This window comes from Lepidochelys kempii, chromosome 6, assembly GCF_965140265.1.
Source record: "Lepidochelys kempii isolate rLepKem1 chromosome 6, rLepKem1.hap2, whole genome shotgun sequence".
NCBI lineage: Eukaryota > Metazoa > Chordata > Testudines > Cheloniidae > Lepidochelys > Lepidochelys kempii.
The window spans coordinates 20,416,754-20,440,182 of record NC_133261.1 but is presented as its reverse complement, the minus strand read 5'-3'; the positions used below and the strand labels follow the sequence as shown (position 1 = coordinate 20,440,182).

At 40.6% G+C, this 23,429-nt stretch overlaps 1 protein-coding gene across 4 annotated transcripts in view; it reads right to left on the bottom strand.

Moving 5' to 3' along the window:
• Positions 1-265: 265 nt before the first annotated feature.
• The window catches only part of PTDSS2 (phosphatidylserine synthase 2), a 67,568-nt gene continuing 44,404 nt past the window's right edge, over positions 266-23,429 (bottom strand). For 3 of the 4 annotated variants that reach the window (XM_073347026.1, XM_073347028.1, XM_073347027.1), the window contains 8 exons: positions 22,452-22,586; positions 21,286-21,336; positions 18,219-18,332; positions 16,251-16,369; positions 14,207-14,321; positions 11,263-11,408; positions 5,551-5,736; positions 266-2,797 (listed from right to left, as the gene is read on the bottom strand). In XM_073347026.1, the coding sequence (XP_073203127.1) occupies positions 2,653-2,797; positions 5,551-5,736; positions 11,263-11,408; positions 14,207-14,321; positions 16,251-16,369; positions 18,219-18,332; positions 21,286-21,336; positions 22,452-22,586 (1,011 nt within the window). In that variant the 3' untranslated portion in view covers positions 266-2,652. Of the gene's footprint in view, positions 2,798-5,550; positions 5,737-10,269; positions 10,559-11,262; positions 11,409-14,206; positions 14,322-16,250; positions 16,370-18,218; positions 18,333-21,285; positions 21,337-22,451; positions 22,587-23,429 lie in introns of those variants that run through there. The other variant, XR_012159303.1, reaches the window with a different exon arrangement.

The window sequence follows — 23,429 nt, the reverse complement described above, 5'->3', positions numbered from 1 at the left end:
TAAGGTCTTTTAATTCAGAGCCATTTCATTCAAAGTTAGTTACCTTTTAGGGAAGGGGAGGAGACTGCCACATGGAAATGTGGCCATGAACATCTGGACAAATTTGTTACACTAATGGCCACTTGTCCAAAATCCCGTTACATGTAGTGGCAATCTAATGGTGCTTTCTGCTCATAGGAATGCACAAGATGGCCTATTAGCCATGCAACTCCATACCTACCATAGGTAGTGTGAAAGTAAACCACAAACAGGTTGTACCCAAGAATACACCAGCAAATATTTTATTTGTTCAGTTATCCTGCCTGTAACTTTAAAAGCTCCATGTTGAAGTGAACGTAGATAGACACAAATTAGTGTTTTGTCTAGTACACCAGCTTTGGAATTGGGAAGTGGGCATTTTCCATAATTCCTTCAAATTTGCATATCAGAGTCCCGGGGGGGGGAGGGGGAGTAAAATGCCAAGTTCTCCCCATTCCACCTGCGAGAATCATGAAACCAAAATGGGAATGTTTACGCACCCAAAGACAAGTCAGAAAAGGGACAATGGTGTGAACTAGCACAAACAGTGAATGAAAAGATACACATCTGAGTCTTGCTCAGCTGGGACCACATTAGCACATGTACATGAGTACTACCTACTAACAGTCAGTCAACAGTTGATAAGACTGGTATGAATAAATGTGAATGTGTAAAATTAATACTTGGGGGTGGAAAAAGGTTTAAAAATAAATGATTTGCTCAACTCCGCCTCTGTCCATTTAAGGATTTGTTAACGTCTAGTTACACAGCCATAGCATTCATCACCACGTTACAGCAGATAAATCCTAAAGCTTAACAGCAGCTGTTTAATGGCTCACAGTAGCACAATCAAGGGAGAAGCCTCATATGACCCCTCAGACTGATCAACCTCCCCTCAATTTACTGATCATCATCATCATGAAGGGAAGCCACCATACTCCATCGACCCTGCCTCCTTTGCCCTGAAATTCTGCTTCATTTGTCGAGCTTTTTAGGTGCACTCATACTGTAAAATTTTTAATTAAATTCTACTCTGTTGCACGTTGTTTAAAAGTATCTGTGTCACTGTCAACACAGGAGAGACACGGATTTCGCTTACCATTCAAGTATACCCCCAAAATGGGTCAAAGAGTTGTGCTTTGCTGCAGCCAGCAGCTTTGGCTTGTGAGTCTCTAGCTACCGTTGAAAGTTTGGGGTAAAGCGATTTGGAAATTCTGAGCTTCTACTCTGTTTTCGTATTTATATTATTTTCTTCTGTATAAATAAGCTTCTCTCAAAAGTAGTGTATATGATTAATAGCCAGATAAGACCGCTGCATTTTTAGAAAAAGTTAAAGTTGGTTAAAGTTCTCAGTCTGTTACAGTACAAGGGCCTGCATCTAAGACAATATGGGACAAGTTTATGTTCTACTGCGGCCACTACGTTCTAGGAGCAGTGACATTAGAAATGAACACCAGTTCTCCAATTTTGTTACGAGAGACAGTCACTGGCAAGAATGCTAGCTAGCCTGGACAGCAGGTTCTCTCTCATTACTCAGGATAGGGCTACAAGTGATCAGGTCAACCCTATTCTTTCATCAGCTAGGACAGCAAAGCGTTTAGTGTCTGTTTATTGTGCAAGTGGCCGGCAGAATGTACATTTTCCAGTTGGTTTACGGTTGCTAAAAGCTGAGACCTAGCACTGGGAGGAATAGGACAACTCTGAAGGGTGGCAGAACTTGACCTGCCTTCAAAGCCGAAGCAAAGAATGCAGCGGTCTTGGCAAGCAAAGAAAAATAATGCTGTAAGTATAAGGCAAATAACTTAAGACCTTGATGGAATTAACTTCCAGTTTTCTGTTTGTAATACACTTTACTCCATTAGGCAATGGAGGTTAACTTTCTGATCTAAACTTCGATTATGTTGAGAGATGACCTGGATAAAAATGAACCAAAAGGAGAGGTTTTCTGAATAATCAGTGCTATGATGTACTATGAAACAGTCATAGGTTGCATCCTGGTAATGTAAATCAGCTTTGAGAAAGGCAGCAAACCCCAGCATTATAGGGGATGTAACAATTGTGTGCTGTATTATATGCTGTGCAAGTTACGCAATTTGTTCACACGCTCCAGTCACATCACTAAGTTTATCTTGCTGCAGTTCTGTCCCTGAACTTCTGCTAATAGGTGGATGAAACCAACATTACATATATTACTTCACAGCTCAAGGTAGTTTCAGCAGAAATACAAAATTGTTCAGTGCCATGTATATTTAGTCCATAAAATGGGTGTTCCTAATGGCCTACCAATCAGTGTCAAAACTGATATATCATGGGTCACTGGAAATAGGATCACTGGATTCCCTTTGCATTGAAATTTAAAACTCCCCATAATCGTTGATTTTGCAAGGAACAGACACATTTATAAAAACACACACACGCAAAGATCCTTTCTTTCAGTAGTGTAGGTTCTGACTTCTGTCTATTGTAGTCTTTCTCCAGCTTTGACTAGAAGGGGGTCATAGTGACATCTTTTCCCAGGAGATTTTCAGACGTGGGTAAACAATGAAAGTTTCTAGGTAGAAGAAGGTTGAGAGTCAAGTCAAACAAGCTGACTTTCATAGGTTGCTCTCTTAGCCCTTAGTCTGTTGCTTGAGTTCAAAGTTTTCTTTCCCTCAGTTTGTTCCCATTTTGTTCATCTGGTACTGGAGAATGTCCATCACCATTGCTTAAGCATTTGTCCTTTTCATATTTGTGCTCTTGCTGTTGTCGTCTTATCTCCTTACACCGCAAGGTAATGTCACTAAAAACAAAACAAGATTGTTAGTACTGACTTAAACAAGCATTCCGTTTAGATTTACAATAAAAACAATTGGACAAATATATCCTGGTGTCATTATGACAGGGATAATTTGGTTCATTCTGATTAATGCTACAGCACTAAGTTTGTAAGGACTTCCTTTATCCTGTGAGGAAGGGTACAGATTCAGTTGATGAAAAAAGTTTATTTACATTTAGTGCTAGTACTTACAAATAGTTACCACCATGCCCAGAAGTATAATGAACACAGGCTGAATTCTGCACAAGTGTAGCGGGGAAGATGCCATGCAGGCCCTGATCCATAGGCTGGTCTCATTCCATTGACCACACTCATTGACTGAGTATAGACAAGGAAGGCACATCTTCTATTTCTTCACACAGAGGTGCTGTCTCACTTGAGTAGTGTCCAAACTGAGCATGCATATTTAGATTATGTGTCAGGAAACTAGGGAAAACTCTCAACCTGGATAACAGCAAAGTAGCACACTTCTAACAACTAAGGGTGCGAGTGTCACAGAAGTCATGGATTCCATGATCTTCTGTGACCTCCATGACTTCTGCACCAACCAGTGTTGGTTCAAGGGCTGCCCAGCTCAGGCAGCCCCTGGGCCAGCAGCAGCAGTTTGGGTGTGTGGGAGGGGGCTCAGGGCTGGGGGGGCACTTAACTTGGGGTCGGGGGGGCTTCCTGGCTCCCACAGGCATGGCCCTGCAGGTGCCAGGGAGAGGGGCCATGCGTGGCAGCCTCCATGCCGCCCATGTCCGCAGGCCCCGCCCCCCAGCTCCCATTGGCTGCAATTCCCGGCCAATGGGAGCTGTGGCAGCTGGCACTTGTGGCAGGAGCAGCAGAGCCCCTGCCCTGGCACCTTCACTGCCTAGGAGCTGCACGGATGCAGAGCCAGGTAGGAAGCCCCTGCCAGCCCCAGCAGGGGTCCACATCAGTCTCCCCACCCTACCCCCGCAGCACCAGCAGGGTCCCAGGTCAGCATCTGCAGTGCCCCCAGAGCGCCTTCAGCCCCAGGCCCATGTTTTAGTCATAGTGGTATTTTTAGTAAAAGCGATGGACAGGTCATGGGCCTGTGAATTTTTGTTTACTGCCTGTGACCTGTCCATGACTTTTACTAAAAATACCAGTGACTAAAACGTAGCCTTACTTATAACGCACATTTACCTTTGGTCCTCTCACTCTTGGTCTGTTTAACTCTTTGACCTTTGTTACCATCTTCATTTCCCTTGACTATAGAGCACTATACCAGGAGGGCAGTTGGACTTATGCACCTTCAGCTGTTTATTTCCCAAGTGACAATACTAGGGCTAGTCTCATGGAGAAAATACATGCCATGCATTTGTCCCCAGACAACATGCAGGAAAACTGTTTGCCAGGCACACACAGTAACACTTCCTATTTGGCTGCCGGAAGTGCTTGTGAACTAGTCTCTCTTCTGTATTAAGATATTTTAGCGGGAGAAGAGAATTCCTGCTCCTGTGGTAGATGCTCAGGGAAGTGCACATCACGCTCACAAGCAATTCAGCTTGGGTTACCTTCTGCACTCTAGTGAGAGCGATGTAACCTTTTGAAAGGGGTCCTGCCATCTAGGCAAGTGGCCAAGAGCATATAAAATCAATAGATCATGTATATGCACCTGCTGTGGTTGTCAAAGATATATGTTTGTCATCTTGGAAATGTTACATCTCCCACCCACCATCTCTACAACAACTACATTCCCACTATGTTACATACAATATATTTTGCAACTGTTGCATTTTTGTACACGCAGTCAGGGTAAATATCTTGCGTATTAACTACTGGAGTTTTTCATCCAGATTGAGATTGTACTTTTAAACTAATCCCCTACTTTCAGTAGTTTATTCAGAAATTTTCTCAAATTATTTTCGGGCTGAAATTTCCAGTGGTTGGTCACCATACAGCATTATTAATTATTATTATGAAGCTGCATAAAAATCATGAGCCATTTTTGCATTTTGATAATGAGGGCCTTATCACTTAGATTTCAGTCAATATTTGCACTCTGATCATTCAAATGAGGTTGAAAATAATTCCAGTTTGGCATGTATGTAGCCTTAAAAGACATTAGTGTCAGAAAGAAACTTTAGAAACAGAGCTAGATGGTCTAAAAATATAGGCCAGAATTTTCAAAAGTCACCAGTGAATTTGGTGCCCAACTTGAGAAAAGTCTTCATGAGGCCTGATTTTCAGGGAGGGCTACTCAGTACTTTCTGAAAACTGGTCTTCTTTAAAAGGGGTCGCAAACTGGGCACCCAAAATCCCTAATGACTTGTGACAGCTGTGGCCATGGCATACTGAGCATCTGATGTATACAGTTGGTCTTCCCTTCAAAAGTATACACCACTGTGTGAGGGTCACCGACTAGCTTTCAGATTTCTGGTTAAGTTCTTTAAAACAAGTAGTTATAAATTGGTTGTCAGGATTCTGGTTACATTTATATTTAAATTATACGAAACAGAGTCAAGCATTGTGGATACTGTGTGTCGAAGACTACCTAATCCAGTCTCCCAAACAGACTTTATATTGTATACCTGCAGTAGGCTGTTTGTGAGATGCATTTCCCCTGGAAACTCAAAATTCTATAGGGTTTTTAAAAGATACACTTTGAAAGTTTTTTGTTCCACAATAAGCTACTGTTCACATGGGCTGGCTAAGCCTGGCCTTGGCGCACCGGTGCTCACTGGAATCTGAGCTCTATCACCTTTGCTTACCGAATGAAAAAGCGCCATATTGTCCAGGTGAGCACAAGTATGATTCCAAGGATCCAGCACTGGGTAATGTAGAAAGGAAGGGACAGCATTAGGGTGTAAGGGTCGTACTTCACAACAATCAGAAACTCTGTGACTGTGATAGCAGCAACTAGCCAGGCCTGTTGACCCAACTTCTTATTGAATTTCCTGAAACAGAGACATTAAGTGATTAGTATTTTAGTAGCAAATGTACAATGGAAAATACCTTTCTAAAAATAAGAGGGAGGATAGGAATACATATTTCATCTTTACCCAATTGCGTGAATGTCTATGCTTAACCATTACTATGGATGTACGGACATACTACAGATTGGCATGCCAAAGTATTTTCCCTCTAACGCTGAATACTTTGTTCTCCCCTACAGCCCATTTCAGAGGTTCTGAGAACACGTTACATGAATTAATCCTCCATATCTTTGTAAGGTAGGCAAGTATCTCCATTTCAATAGATCTGTGAACAGGCAAAAAGCAATTACCTGACCAAGTCAAGATTATAGACAGTCGATGGTGAAAGTGGGGTTATAAGAGGAACTCTGACTTCCAGATCTTCTATGAACACTAAGCCACAATCCACACTGTGTTACATACAGTACTTAATGCCTTTAAGTAACTATGTGATTTAACTATATTTTGAGCCCTATTATCTTCCAAACAAAAGCTACCCAATTAGTCCTATCTGACCATCTCTGAAGGGACTTAAAAGCAAGATGCTTAATATCAGAAAATAAGACACTGGAAGAGGCAAGGGAGCTACAATGCTTTTGGCGGCATAACTATCTACAAGCATAAACATTCTCAGTATTTAATCTCCCCTTGAATTAGTCCTTATGAAGTACCAGGAAAGCAAAAGGGGCATTGCAACATTGTGTACGTTTGAAGTAATCAGGGACACTCAAACTAAACCCTACTAAAACTCAAGATTGTAAGCAAACCCTCTGAATACTTACAAGGAGAAGCCAAGGCAATAAGTCTGCTAGGGTATGTCTACAGTGCAATTAAAATCCTGCAGCTGGCCTGTGACTCAGGCTGAAGTAGCTTGGGCTAAGGGGCTGTTTAACTGCGGCTTTAACTTTGGGCTCCGGGGGCAGCCTGAGTTTTGGGACCTCCCACCTCACAGTTTACATGCCGATGAGGAACAAATTTCAGAAAACCTGTTAAAAAATTAGACCTCTAACAATAAAAAGCCATTTGACTCAAATCAAACTATGCCAAGTACCATGCTTTGGAAGGCAGATGCCCACACTTCACCTAGCTCAGCCAACAATTCTCTGTATTCACTTTCTACTGTATACATTCTTTCAAAAACAACTGTGGGATTACTATCTATCTGTATTACCACAGAGCCTAGAAGCCCTAGTCAAGGACCAGGACCCCCACTCTGCTAGGCACTGTACAAATGAAACAAAAAGATAGTCCCTGGTTTATATGACAGCTACAGACACTGCCACTACATTTTTCTAGGCACCCTCCTCTTCCCTCCCACCTCTCACAGCTGATCGTTAAGCCTTCTACCAGCAGCTCCTGTCTCTAAATTAAAGTTTGTCGGTTTTCTACAACACAAAATCAAAACAAAAATTTCACTAACCGAAGCATTAATACAGATGACTGAATTTTACTGTTGACACCTTCCCACTCTGTCTCTTTGGTAAAAAGACAAGGCAAACCATACGAAGAATCCAGCGTTTTTCTTCATTCATCATGAAGAGGAGAGCTGTTTCCTCTGATAGCCTCTCACACTTTTACTTATTTCTCCTTCATTCTGTGTTCACTCGCCAACATGCTCCCTCCCTTTGCCCAGCCCTCCCCTGGTCTTCCATTCTGAGTGCATCCCAAGCCGCTACGTGAAACACAGCAGGGGAGATGGTGCCTTCTACTGCCTCCGCCATTGCAGAACTGCATGACACAGCCCAGGAACACATCCACTCAATCAAATACACATTTTTCTTAAGCATGTGGTCCTTGAGAGCCACGTGTTTGACACCATCGCTCTATTTCAAGTTAGACAGAATGGTCTGGGTATTCTGGGGAAAACAAAATAGGGTACATGGAGCACAAATTGCTGTCTGATGCAGATGGAGTCAGAGAGACATACTCCAAATTAAAAAAGCCTCCTGGCTCTAGAACAAGGGACCTTTGGAGCCACAGTACAAAGTATTATTCGATGTGACTAGGATTAAATAAGCTAAAATGGAAATATAGATTGACAAATGGGGAGAGAGAGAAACCAAAAGTATTTCAAAAACCTTGTTTTGACCTACACCTATTGAGGAGAGTAGGCCAGCAAAGCAGAAAGCTAGCTATTTTCAAGTGCCTTGATTATAAAGCCATTCCTTGAGGAACGCTGCTTGTGGGAGAACTAAGGAAGGAGAATTAAGAGTACCAGGTGACCATTGATGAAAGGGCCATACTCAGACTGAGAATGTTGAAGAAACACAAGCTAGTTACGTGCTCTTCGTTTGGGAAAGAATTTTAAAGGGAAGTTGTTAGGATATAGATATTCAGATCTGTCTGTAAAGGCCTATACTCTAAGAATTTAGGTGTATTCTTATCACTTGGCTAGTTATAGAAGTATAAAAGAAAGAATCAAAATCACTGTCTGCCAGTGTAAGGGCCTTCTCTTACTGTGACAGTCTGAGGCCCTGTTCTTAGGCTAAGGCCTTTGGCTAAGCAACAGAGGCAGCCATAAGCTGGGAAGCGAACGGTCACATCTTCACATTCCAAACTAGTCACATTGAAATAAGGTGCTATTGGGCTGTTAGGAATACAATCCTATCCTGATCGTGCCTATCACCTCCAGAGAAAGGGAAGTGCCTAGAAAATGTAAAAGGAAACTTAGTTTGATAGCATCCAGTCTGGCAAGAACTCACTTATCAATAGCTGGGATGTGAAATACACACTTCTGTATTGTTTTGTCATTATAGTTCCCACTTTGCTATTGTTTGTCTGTATAATCTGTCTGGTTCTGTGATTGTTCCTGTCTGCTGTATAATTAATTTTGCTGGGTGTAAACTAATTAAGGTGGTGGGATGTAATTGGGTACATAATCATGTTACAATATGTTAGGATTGGTTAGTTAAATTTCAGGAACATGAGCAGAACTCAAGTTTTACTATAAAGTCTGCAGTCAATCAGGAAGTAGGGGGGTGGGGGTGGGCATGCGGGTGGGGGAAATGGGAACAGGGAATGGGGCTGGGGAAATTGGAATCATGTTTGGCTAAGGGCAGGAATGGTAACAGGGACACAGGTGTAAGGCTCTGTGGTGTCAGAGCTGGGAAGGAGGATACTAAGGAAGGAAACTGGAATCATGCTTGCTGGAAGTTCACCCCAATAAACATCGAATTGTTTGCACCTTTGGACTTCGGGTATTGTTGCTGTCTGTTCATGCGAGAAGGACCAGGGAAGTGAGTGGGTGAAGGAATAGCCCCCTAACAGAAGTCACTCTTCCGCTCAAGGCCCAAGTATAAAGCCCATGGCCTTATTCCAGGCTTTCTGAAAAAGGCTTGACACCAGAAACAGGAAGATACAGAGAGAGCGTAACTCCAGATGCCATGCACCTAGTAGTTAAGTCCACTGCACCAGAGGATTCTTTCAGGAAGAATCCTCCTGGATTCAGAGCTTTTCTGCTCTTAACTGTGGGAACACACCAATTTTGATGGGACAAGTGGAATATCAGAATGACAAAAGCCTCACAGCACCAAAACTGTAAGTCTCACGGCCCATTAATGTAAATTTTAGATGCTCTATGAGGAGGACCAGAAAGTTCTAACCACTCTGGATCTAAAATGGTTGAAAAGACTATAAATGACCCTGAATCAGGAGAGAAGATAATGTCTTAGTTTAGAGCTTCATTGCTTCCTATACTGAATACTGTAGGATTACAGAAGCTGGTTAAATCTTTGGCTGTCTCTGCAACAGTTTTATCACCCAGGAATAAGGCATCCTGACTCTGATTCAGGCAACAGGTGGTGAATGGAATATCCTAGGTTTTATCCCTTTTTAAAAAGAGTTGAGAGGCCACAGCAGCTTTCAAATGGAACAGACTGGATGTGTTTCGAGTGTATCTAGGGAGTAAGTATCCAGAACAACCTGCTCTTCACCAATAGCTTCCTCTTACAATTCAAAATTGGAAGAGTCCATCAATAGGGTTCTTGACTCAAGGTGATTTGGAGTGGTACAAACACCAAGACAGGTGGTGAAAAAAAGGAGTGTGAGGGTATGGGAAGCATGAAGGAACTACAATCAGACCAAGCAGACAGAGGATATCAATGAGATACCAGTGGCATTAGATTCACAGCCTTCCATAAAGAACCTACGGAAGTTAGGTCTGCTGATGAATCAGAAAAACTGAATCTCAAATGTGCTGATGGCAGTCACTTTACCTACCAAGAGAAACAAAAAAAGGTAGCTAATGATGGTGTTGGTGACATGGTACTTGGGTTGAGTTTGTCTGGTCACTAGATTAATTCCTCATTTTTGTGACTCAATTTGCTAAAAGAATGCTGATTCAGCATGTTGCCAATGAGAGACTAGTGACTGATGATTCTCAAGTCTCAATGTTATGCCATGTGGTTGAACAGAGGGCAAAGGAGTTGCTTTTTCAACCCAAACACAGGGACCAGATGATGGGGTGTGCTGCTAAGGAGAGGAGCTCACCAATAAGAGGTAGAGACCTTCTCTTACCTTCAAAATGGGAGGCATGTCCCAAACCAGTAAATCCAACACCAGAGGGCAGGGGACCACCTGTTACCGCTGAATGTCCTTAAATCCAACTAAATAATCGGGGTTGACCCTTCTTTCCAGTACTGTGAGTCAAAGCCTTGCAAGTGAAACTGATCTTCGGAGTGTTGAAACCCTAACTTCTCAACACAGACACTTTTTGTGTTGGTCAGTGACAGACAATGAGCATCCCTTGCAGCCAGAGGTAGGGTCAACCTTAAGAAGCGTGGTCAGCCAATCTGTGACATTACCACTGTAAATTAACAGAAAAACTGAACTTGAGAACTAAGCAGTCTCAGAACTTACAATCTGCAGAAACAATAAAAGCAGCAAGGACAAATACGATGCTGAAATAGGAGCAATCTGACAGGTAACTAGTACATGCACTGTTGTGGGGGAGGGGGGTCTTTGCCCTAAAATGCATCACTAGAGGGTCCTCTGATTTGCAAGATGGTGCCGCAAAAGCTCCAGAGGACCAGAAAAGTGTTGGAAAATAGCTCAAGAAAGAAGCAACTTTAAGAAAAAGGGTTTAGGGCTGGACCATGCAGTCCTTAGAAGCTAAGTCTAAGGACTGTAGCACCAGGCTTGTAAATGTGAAAGTGGAGTTCAGTGCTGCCTCGCACAAACAAAAAAAGTGTTCCAGGTAATTCAAATGTTTATAGAACATTTTCAAAGAATATGGTAACTTTTTGTTCAAGAAAAACTGAAATTTAATACTGCGTATGTAAAATGGTCTATACGGACACCTGTTATCTAGCACATGTAGCCTACAAGAGGGGATATGTTTAACACTCAAGGTAAACAGTGGAAAACAAAGCATGTGCTCAGAGCTGAAGGCTTCTTTGCCCCAAAAGACTGATCCACTTCTATGGTACTTGCACCAAGAAGCTGCAGCAAGGCTAAAAAGAAAGCAATTGAAGCTTGACATTGCACCAAAAAAAAAAAGGACTGGCTTACGGGTCATCCATGAAGTCGTAGATCTCCCTCATGCCCACACCTCCAACATTGACAAAGAAGACAAGTCGTAACAGGACCAAGCAGTGTTCGGGTGGCATCCACAGGACAAACTTCAAGTAAAATGTGTTCAGCTCTGCCAGTAAAAACTGAGAAAAAAAAGGGACATTTTAATAAATTAATTTAAAAAGGTTCAGTGAGTAAAGCCTGGACCACCCCCACCCCCATATTTATTCCTAAAATAGAGACTTGTACTCAGACTTGTACAGAGAGGGCCCCACAAGGAGCAAGTAGAAAACATGCCTATCTGCTTGGCATTATGCAGAGCTACCTTCCAGTCACATCTTGAAGTACTGTTGAAAATGCCAGGCAATTACAGTTATACTTAATATACAGATTACGGGTGAAATCCGGGCTCCACTATGGAGGACTATGGCAAAACTCCCATTGACTTCAACAGGACCAGGACATCGCTCTAGAATTTGGGAGCCTATTAAAGCTAATGGGGGTTGTAGGCCCAGATGAGCATCCCGAGATTAATATCAAGAAGGGTCTGAGGGAGCAGGGGAACAAGCCTCCTCTTCCTGGGAGTTCTTACATATGGCTCATGCGGGGAATAGGGGTGGAGGTTTTGCCAGAAGCAGAGGGACCGAGGACATGTTCAAGAAGCACTAGCACTTCCTGCCCTCTTCACTCAGCTAACTTCCTGCAGTTCATCATAATCACGCATAGTGCTTCCTTTACCACCTTCTCCTGCGTGCTCTCGCTCTCTCTCTCTCTCTCTCTCTCTCTCTCTCTCTCTCTCACACACACACGCGTGCGCGTGCCCCTGAGGTAACGCCCCACCTGGACCCTTCCGATCTCAGCAGCACTGACTCAGTCAGCAGGTCTTTATAGTCTCAGTCCCCATGCCTTCTCTAAAGGGCTGCCAGAAGTAAAGGAGTCCAAAGGAAAGTGGGGATACAGATATATTCCTCGGCTTCCTTTGCTCTCCCATTCCATGGACAAGACTTGGTTAAAGCTTGAGCTAAAGTTATTGCCACTGTTCCAGAACATCCTACTCCATGCCACCGCTCATGCTATGCCCTCCATCAAGATATGAGGACCTGTCACGTGCCATAAGAACATTAAAGGGTTCTGTGGGGGGCTGCATGGAAATGATTACAGTATTTTTAAAAAACAAATGTTCTTGTACAGCACATGGTGAAGCACCAATGAAGTGTGGCAGTAACTGTAACTCTATTTTTAACCAAGTTTATCTGGTGATTTATATAGTTTTAGAACTATCACTAATGAATCCTAAAAGCATAAATGCTGTTCTTCCAATGGCCACTGAAGAAGCTGATTATAGATGCACATAAAATACCAGGAAACAAAAGCAACAGATCCTGTTTTGGGCACTAATTACACAAGTGTCACTGACAAGGTCTCACTGAGCAGCAGCAGTTAAATATTTACTTAAGAACGAGTTTGTAGATGAACTGAAGTTTAAAGTGACAGAAAGAACCCCTACAGGGGGATCCACTTCAGTTATGGTTATTATGGTAGACTGAGTTGAAGGATGTTTCTTGCTTCAAAGATTATATATAATGAAAAATATTAGCAAGTAATGATTAAATCTGAGGTATATCTGCTAGATGAAGCATCACAAATCAGATGCAAACCATTTTTGTCAAGAGAATCACTATGACTTGAGTTTGCCCCAGGCTAACATGAACTTGACAGCTTCTTCAGGTTTAGCAATAGGCACAGCCAACTAACGGTTGGCTCTTTTTATTGTGCATGAAAGTTACTTTCATATTGGGTGCCAGACCTCTTTATAGATATGCAGAATGTTTTATTAATAGTGGCGTTTACTTCAACTCCCATAAAAAATTGTATCAATCTGAGCAAATCCATTGTGGCAAATGAATCTAACATACAAAACAAATTTTATATAACAGAAAGTTTGGTGGTCTGAATTTTTATTCAAATTGACTATCATCTATGTGTTTGCAAAGTGCCTAACGTATGTTGTAGGTGCTCCCACAAATTGTTAATTACAGGTAATACATTACTTGCTCCAAAAGGACAGTTTCACAAACCTGCCATTTGTCTTCTCCAATAAAAGAGTAAATTTAGAATACATAACAATCTAAGATGCCCCACAAAGCAAATTGGATTAGAAAAATTTGCTAGGCAACCCTTAAAATAAAAAGGCCATCAGATTTTCACAGCAATCATTCATCCTCTGCTAATTTACAAAGTGATTACGCAGCTGTTAGAACAATCTGCTTATCAAATGTACAGATTATATATATAGTATCATGTAAATAATACAGTCCAATATCTAGAGAAAGCATCAAAAGCATTTCAGTCTGCTGCGTTTTTGCATTTCTCCACTTACTCTGGATATGTGACTATTCTGGGATAGCTATATAAATACATTTAAGTCATGCTGGAGAACAGAGCCGGACAAAACAGAGTCCAGTATGATCATCAAATTGTTTAGTTACCTTATCTTTTCTTTGATATTTTAGTTAGATAGGCCTGAGCCAAAACACTGTGCTCTAGATCCATAGTGCCCAGAGCCTGAAGTGCTGAGCTCTAAGGTTCTGGTTTGAAGCTATCTCCAGTTTTAATTTGATAATACTCCCCTGGAAGTGGGGAACAAAAGGGATATTTTCATATGAAGTCTGCATTTTGGGCAGCACACTTTATTAATTTAATCATGCTTAGCATGCATGTTAAACTACTTAGAATTGAAGTACATCACTCAGTAATCAAGATTAAAAGTATTTTTGAAAAATCAATTTACAGACAGGAATATAGACAGTCCCAATTCCAGGGTGTCACACACAGTATGGCTAGGATTGGCAGAAATAAAAAACAAAATTACCATTAACATATTTATGAGTGCTGCAAACAAGTCATTTTATCAGTTAAGTTTAAAAAGAAGTTTCCTTACTACAAAGATGATGCCACAAACTGCTAGCCATCTGCGCAGGCTGGATGCTGGCTTCCACTCAAATTTGACCCAGCTATAGGGTGTGAACTGGAAAGCAATTCTCTTTATTTTACCTCTGAAAAAAAGTCACCACACATCACTCTTACACCAGTTTTAAGGAACAGAAAATATCCAATCTTTACAAACACATTTTAAAAATTTTTAAATCAGGCAACAGTTCAAGCCACCAAACTTTTCTGCACTGAGCTAGGGGCCCTCTATTTCCCCTGTATTAAACCCACCTTTATATGAAAGCTGCAGTGAGTCAACGTACTCTAATTTAAAAACCTGTTAAACAGCATATCAATTAAATTTTTACAAAACTAACTTTACAGAGACATTGCACTAAGTAGATAGGTCCTATCCTAGGTGTCATCTAGTAAGAGCAGTCTCCACAAACCTAATTCAGAACTAGCAGCGCATGGCATACAGCATAACTATTATCAAAGGACATTTTTAAAACTTAGGAGTTGAAGAAATAATGGTATAACTCTACTGAAGCTTTGAATGTTCTTGACCTGATCACTCATAAGTAGGTTAGAGTACACCCTTGCTCACAAAATATTTTCTATACAGAGCGGAAGCATTCTACAGTTCCTGTCTGTATTTATTTTAGGTTAATCTATAAACGTGTCTGGTTTCCACACAACTCTGACTGTGAAATCTAGAAATGGCAATGTGGAAGACGCCATTGCAGGAGGATGTATTTTCAGAAATGCAATCACTACATGAAACAAAGTTCACATTAATATTTAACTCAGCATCAGTGGTCAGAAAATAACCCACTAGTTATTGCATAGTCTTCAATCTTCACCGAATACACTTTTCGGTTACAGAACCACAATGTCCTTTAACTGCCCAAATTTCACAATCATATGTGCACAGATTTTAATGAAATACGAGTCTCAGAACAAGCAGCACGATCTTCCACCACCATTTCAATTCTGGAACTCTTGGTATAACAGGCACTTAAACTTGCTTCTACAGCAGATGGTTATATAGCCAAAAAGGCCAGTTTTACTACCAAACTCTGATCACTGATGAGAAAATGGCACCCTCACACACGGTCAGAAAAACTGGAAACAAAAAAGATGCTAATATAGTGTCCATTATTTTGTTGCATTTAATAAGTCAGACTTCCTAAATTATCTAGTCCCTACCTCGTGTCTTTTCCATACCCCATACTTGAAACTACAGCTCTCTCCAGCTGTTCATTTACAGATATGATAATCAGAATAATTTCACTTAAGACACCAGGGACATGATGAAAACTCTTTCTCTGTTAATATAGGCTGAAGCTCTGAGACTCACATCTGTGGGGCTGCGATTCAACTTGTCCCCAACGCTGCTTAAAGAGTTCTAAATGCCAGCCTAACTCAAGCAACTGCAAACAAGAAGGTAAGCACAGAGCAGCACCCACCAGTAAGTTTCAAGAATGCTGGCATCAGAGCTCAAGTTACAAGACATCCCTTTTAGAGGCTGAAGACATGCTAAGTTGCCATATAGCTTTTATTGTTGTCTCGAGATAAAGCTGGTTCTTAATAGGAGCTGGAGTCCGATAGTATTTTAACCTGCTGCCTACTCAGGAAAATCAGATTAAGCAACTGCTGCTCCATTACAAAACCCAAAAGAACAAGTTGGCTCCTTCATGACATAAGTCTGTTTCATCACACAGGCCCTTACATATTTCCAGCATAAGCCTCAGTAATGCTAATAAGGCAAACAGAGCAAAAGCTCCCCTTCACACAGAAGTGAGCAGGTTTCCTTAAGATGTCCCTTTAAAACCCAGAGTGTGTTAGCTTAACAAAGTCATACAAAATTCCCAATATCAGGATTATTTACAAAATTAAATTACAGATTCTTGTTTTGAGCATACAAATTAAAGCCTTTAATCAAATAAAGCTTCACCTATGATTCAGTATTTTAGTATATTTGAAGTAAAATCCCCAAACTCATTTGAGTTCTGCTACTTTTGGTTACGGAAAATTTTTCTAAAGTGGCATACTTGTACGTAGGAATGTTCCAAAGTCCTTGCCATTTATACGTTTTCAAAGAAAGCCATCCCAAAGTCTTCATTCCACAATAAATCCCAAATCCATTGCATAGGATTACATCCATTATCCACTGAAAAGGAAAAAAAAGGTATTTAAGCAGCAGAACTACAAAACTGAAGCTTAATGGTCTAGTGAAGGCTAGAAAATGTAAATACTATATACTTTTATGTGCAGGTACATGTTTTCATGCAAAAGGAACTATAGCTAGTTCATCCTATATTAAGATTCTCTGGACACCTGCCTCATACTTCCTGAAAGTCTAGCTGCCCCAATATGCATTTGATGGACACCAGAATTTTTAAACAGAAGGACGAGTTTCTTCTTGATATATCAGTCCTATTATAGTAAACTGATCTCCCACTGCTCATTATGGTTGTGGCTCCACACACCCCGTCTCTGGTGGGAACGTCTTAAAGCACACCAAATAAAGAGTATTACCAGGTTGTGTTGCACTGGGATTTTGCTGTGCCTGGTATTTAAGGTGTTTCTTGATCTTGAGCCTGTCATTCCCTACATATCCAGCTGGATAATTTGTCTCCAGGTTCAGGATGTAAAGTTCATGGGAGACCTGAATTTCTCCCATGCCCTCTATTTCCTGTTCAGCATTAATTCCCGAGAAGAGTCTCAGAGCTGGGAATATTGGCTGCTTTTTTAATTCAAAACGTGATAGCATCTCTCAAAGTTGCTCACTACGTTAGTTCTACAATGACAGCTTCCAATACTGCTATCTATTGATCAAATAGATATTTTCTTTGTTTTCTTTAGGAATGTGTTTAAAAAGATAAAGTGAACATTAAAAAATGTTACAGCTTTAACAATAAGAAAGTACTTTTTCCTAGAGTTGACATTACATAAAAAATTAATTTATACAAAAAAAAATTATAGATAAATAGCATCACGTCTAGGGAAGCTTGTTGCAAACTTTGAACACTTGAGTCTGATGGCATCATGCAGAAGATGAAGTCACACTTCAAACTGTATGGCCCATGTTGTGAAGGTAGCCAGACTAGATTATAGTAGTGCCGTCTGGCCTTAAAAATCTAAGTGTTAAGTATCCTAAGACATCTAAGGCTACAATAGATACACTAAACTCCAAGATTTTGGTTTTGTCTAACTTGAGACATTGCATGCTCCCATCTGCACTACAAGACCAAACTATTTAAATGGCATTGTGGATGACTTTCTAATTTGAACTCCCAACAAATAGAAGGGACCTAGTTAAGACAGATTTAATTTACTGTACAGTAGCAATGTCTTTAAAAAAGCACCTATGTTTGTTGTCAGATGAACAGAGTCAAAATGGGTTTTCATAAAAGATTCAAAATACACCCCCCCCCCAAAAAAAGAAGACAGATTGAACACAAGTTGCACATTTGAAACTGATAAAAAAACCACACACTACATTCAAGGCTGTAATTTTCTCTGTGTTCCTCAATCTTCAAGTATTGTGATTTATTCTGTCTTCAGAAAGACATATCCAAACATCTGTACACTGAGTATAGATTAGTGTGGAAGGTACAACATATGCAGGAACAGAGAGAAACATGGACGGACATCTAATTGTGTACTATAGGGCTACCATTCCACAGAACAGATGTATGTCAGTAAAGGTATTTATACATCCACTGATAGTTGGGCAATCATAAAACAAGGGAAGGGTTTTGTACTAAGCAACAAATACACATTTTTAATCCGTTAAAAAAAAGGGGGAAGTAGGCACTGAGCTAAAACTCAATCACCTCCATGTGCATATACAACTGAACAGATTTACATCTGATAGATAGCACATGAATGCTCATCAGCTACATCAATCCTGTACCATAGCAGTGTCACTACAGTTAGATGTCTATTTGGGCCATAGATAGATCAGATAATCAAGTTGATTTCAGCATTTAAGATATACAGAATGCAGTACATACATGATCCCACCAACATTCACTGAAGTTTGGAAGCTGATGTTCCAGACTATACTCCAGAAATTCAAACATTACACTGATGATCATACACATCCACCAGTCCCGAATCATTAGCGTCTGAAGAAAGAAAGGGAGGGAAATTTATCTTGGAGAATACCTTGCAAAGAATAAAAGCAAACAAGCAGGATACAGTAACAGAAGGAAATACAAGTCAAATGCAGGAGTCTATTACTATGTCCCTCTGCTACCAGGTGAAGGTGGCAGTAGCCAGCAGTGTTTTGGGGCTGCTCAAGAAAGGCTCTTCCAGCTTGCTTAATGCAATTCTCAAAGCAGCCAACTGCCCTCAAATCAGCAATAGAGCTGTGTTCACTCAAACTCACATCACATCTCCAAGTAAGCCTGCATAGGAAGCATTAAGTGGAAATTTCCTATAAGATCCAGGTACATATTTTAGGCTAAGCCTCTCAGTGACACACTTAACTCAGTGGGTGCTGTTCTGATCCTGCTTCACACATCTGAACAGCACTCCCACTCCTCACCTATCAGGAGGGGCTGGAAAAGGAAACTGCAGGTATAGATTTTTCATGTGTAAAAAAACAAAACCATCCCAATCAGTGATTTACTCAAAAGGAGCCAACAATACAGAGTGTAGTTGGGATTGGGCAGACACTTGAGTGATCTCTTCCCAAACAGTTCCTTTTAGGATTGAAGATGACTGGCACTGTCTTGCAAGGTGTAGTGGTAAAAATGCAGCAGGTTTGTAAGCAGCATTCTTACAGCATTAGAAATAGCAAGATCAGGAGCATGAGCATGGACAGACGGACTGTACTGCTGTAGCTCCTGGAGAGGAATATTCATACGGATGGGTGGTTGTAAACATATCATTATTTGGATACCGGGAGGAGTGTAGCATAGATCTCACTCTCCCAGCAGTCAGAAGGTGAGGATATAAATCCGTCCCCCTCCCACCATCCAGCCAAAAGGGGGGAGAGCTGCCTACGTGCAGCAGCCAGGAAAGGAGAAAGAAGTGCCCCTCCTTTACTGCCAGCAGCTTAAGACTGAACTTCTCACATGGCTGGGGTTCCCACAGCTTTCTTTCTACTAGTACAGCACCTGCCCAGCAATAGATTAGTGTTAGACCTGAGACACAGTTTTACTACAGAGAAAAAGGCACAGTCCTGAGGTGGAAGAGTAAGGGCAATCATAGCCAGTCACATTTCTGCCCCCTCTATTTAAAACATGCTTTCCTCAAACCTGCTACATATGGAAGACTATGAACTATATCACCTAAATATACACATACCTTTTGTTAGATAACAGCATTTAGAGCTATATTAACATTTAATCTCAGGCAGTTAAGTTGTGCTTTAATTCTATATTTAATGTGATCAGCTACACTGACTGAAACCTGGCAAAGCCAATAAGAAGCAGACATCTTTTAAATATGTTTATGCTGATAATGTGCAACCAATATCTATCCTGGGATCACACCGATGATGAAATAAAAGATCCACATAAGTAAAGTACTGACAAGTAAGACCCTTAATTTTTCCGTGTTTTTCATGGGGAGTCAGGGTGCAGAACAGGTCAGAGTTTGTTTTAATTATTCAAGTCACAAGCAAAACTGAAAACAGAATGTGCTCACTTTTGCATTCAAGTAGTATGAAAGATAAAAAGTTAACAAAGTGGCGTAGGAAATGTTTTAATGACTACGGAGGAATACAAGAGGCATATTTATTTTGCTATACAGTACACAAATCTCTGCTTTGTTGCGCACATAGGTGATCGAATCTGGCTCATCTGTTTTAAGAGATGGGACAAACAAACAGTTGGACAGGAAGCACATCATCAAATAAACCTCTCTGTAGAGGACATTCTCCCACATGACCCTGATACAGGCTATACTCTTCTTCACCTGGAGCAAATCTAATAGCTTGATTTAAGAGAGATCCAAGTCCTGTATCCTACCCCAACTTCCTTTAGTTCCTACAAAAACCTTGTTTTACTAGTTGTGCTATGTCTTTTCACCCAGTCCCTCATTTTTCTAGGAAATCACACTCTGCCTAAGTTTTGGTCAAATTTGTTTTTATAGAGAAAATATTATTACATGAATGCAACAGAATTCGCATTCTGAGAATTGTCTCTCTATATCCAGGAGTATCAGACTAACAGAAGTACTCCTCTGATATCCCACATATGCTTCAAAACAAAGCCTTATATAGGTTAGCAAGCTCTTTTCTATTTAATGTCAAGCCTTGCATTTTTGAATGGGGAGTGCAAGTAAAATGAAAACAGTGATTTATCTTACAATTCAAGTTTAACGTTCCCTGAATTACGTTGTTCAAGAGAGGACATAGAATAAGAGATCAACAAGGGATGCAAGGTAAAGTAAAACTTGTTAGTAAATTCACTTGAACAGAGGATAGTCACATTTAGACCTAAATGTTTAGTAACTGACATACAGCGCATAGAATCATAGAATATCAGGGTTGGAAGGGACCCCAGAAGGTCATCTAGTCCAACCCCCTGCTCAAAGCAGGACCAATTCCCAGTTAATTCCCATGTTCTGCTATAGACAAATTCAGCTGGCATTTCTTCCATGATTGGTACATGCATGACTAAGACATTGCCCCTTTATAGTATTTTTAAGTTATGAACTAGAAGCTATCTGGAAAGTGTGAAGTGCTTAGCCTGTAACTTCACCACAGCCTGTACTGCACATTATCTTTTCCACAGTCTATGTTAAGATCACTCAAGCATTCAGGATGCTTGGAAAACAAAGGACTTTGCTTTTGCATATTCTTTGTTTTATCCATCTGACCTAAATATGAATCATCTCTGTGGAAGCAGAAGCTTGTTAGTGGAATGTTATTTAGAAAAGAAATTAAACAACTTACTACAGTCAGAAAAAAATAAGTTATTATGCAAACACTTATTTAAACTAGTTCATGGATGACTGCCTAATATAATTGATTCTGAACACTGGTAACATTGAAACAGAAGCAGTCAAGCTTTGAAAGCAGAAGAGCACTAATGAAAATATCTGAACATAGAGGGGACTGATTCTTACTTTTAGGTACCAGCCAAGGAAGTGAGCAGGAACAAATCCATCCAGTTTGTCCTATAAACCAAGCAGAGATGTTAGGTTATTTGTTATACAGAAGATCAATATTTAATTTTCAAGGCCTGCGTTTCTATCTAGGTAATACAGAAGTGGAACTTAATCTTTTCAACTGCCTTAGCTGCTATTTGAAATATATGCAAATTCCATATGCCTCTCTGTACCCATGAAGTATTGCAAACACTCAGGTAATGTGATCTAAAGCAAAATTAGAAACTTCAAGCAGGGACAGGAGGGGGGAACAGGGACTAAGACAGCTTGTAGAGGTACAGGCAAAAGCCAGGGGTCAGTATGCGGGGAAACCAGCAGAAGAGTCTGTGCTCACCAGAGCATGCTCCTCTCAGGAGCCTGGAACAAAACCCATGTTTCCCAAGCTCACCATTTCTCTGCTGTCAGCAAACAGATATAAAATCCATGGGTAAAAGGGGTCTCTCATCCCCTTCTAGTGTTCGTGCACCTGCAGTATAACTTGCTATTACCATCAGTTACTCCATTAGCTCAAGTGGCAGAGGAGCACGAAGTGGGTCTAAAGGTTCCAACCTTGTCCACTGCACAGCCACCAAAACAGCTTGGAGATCAGTGTACATAACTAACACCAATTCCTATGGTTTCAGATTTTATGCCTCTGGCTTGCGGACCTGGGAACAAAGTTCATATGGCTTCTTGAATCTCAGGTGAAGATACAAAAGTGTGCAATTTATGGATCACTCAGTAGCATGTAACAGCATTTAAACTTTTAGTCTTCTGTAAAAAGGAGCTAAATATGCTACTGTTAAGTGTAAACAGAAGCTAACTCTAGTAGGACCAGAGGAATGGGTATGGATTTACATCAATACTTTGAACAAGCAGCTAAATAATTTACCTCTGCTCCAAAAGTAGTTAATTTGGTGACAAAGAGATGCATATCTTGACCTGATTAATACTAAACATCAAGAGAGAAAAGGAAAAAGGAAAACGGTGGGTAAGAGTCTAAAACTAAAGAAAAGGCATAAATGGATTACGGATTCAGCAATGAAACATATATGGAAGACAGCACATAGAGCGATCAAATAGGCAACATTTCACACAAACATTAAGGCTCACTGGCCAAGAGCTTTTTCATTTCAATTTCTTACCCAGACGTTGTGAAATGGATCCGTCTTATTGCCTGGATCGTAAATAAGGCAGTTCCCACCATAGTCTCTTTCTGGCAAGGCAACTCCTAAATTTGGATCAATGTATTTCATGAACTGTCTGCCATCGTGTACAGTCTGCAGAATTAACACATCCGTCTGTTAGCAGTGGATAGTTAAAAGGCAGGAAAATCTGAAGCGTTGCTAACTAGTGATTCCCTATCTTTCATGATTTTTACATTTATGTTGCAGAATACCTCAAACATGTAGTCAAACCTCCTTAAATGAAGGTTGAACGGTTATTAATTTATATTCCTGACTCTCATGACCTCCAGTACTAGGTGCTGAAGCTGATTCAAATGACTAGTCAAGACTGTATTAAGGTACAATCCTACAGTCTAGGCTAGGAAAACCAGAGACAGATTTGACTGAATTTACCAAAGAGCTTCTATGCAGCAATTTAAAAAAAAACAAAAACAAAGCCTACAAGGCGCATAATTGAAGAGTTGAGGCATAATCCACCCTCTTTCCTTTTCCAATCACCTCAGTGGAGCAATCAACAACCACCAAACCATACCAGTTAATTCTTCAGGGACTACAATGTCTATTGTCCTCATATAGACTGTTCATTTTGGTTTTGTTTTCCTAGGACAGGCAACATCCAGCGGCATTTCAACCTAGCTACAGCCCATACATCTGCCAACTAAATGCATGCTAAAAATCAGCAGATTTAAAACACAGATTAAACATACAAAGAGGAGTGGTCATGCACGAATGTTTACTTCAGTTACAGAAAGAGCAGGATCAAACTAAATTCTGTGGTTAGAGTTTACTAGAAGTGCTCATCAAATAAATACAATTTTGTTTTCAAATTAAGATCAGACTAGTATCATGAACAAAAGGACTTAAACTAAAGGAGAGTCTTCAGCAGAAAGATTAATTCATGTATCAAACAACCCCCATCACATGTAACTAATTTGC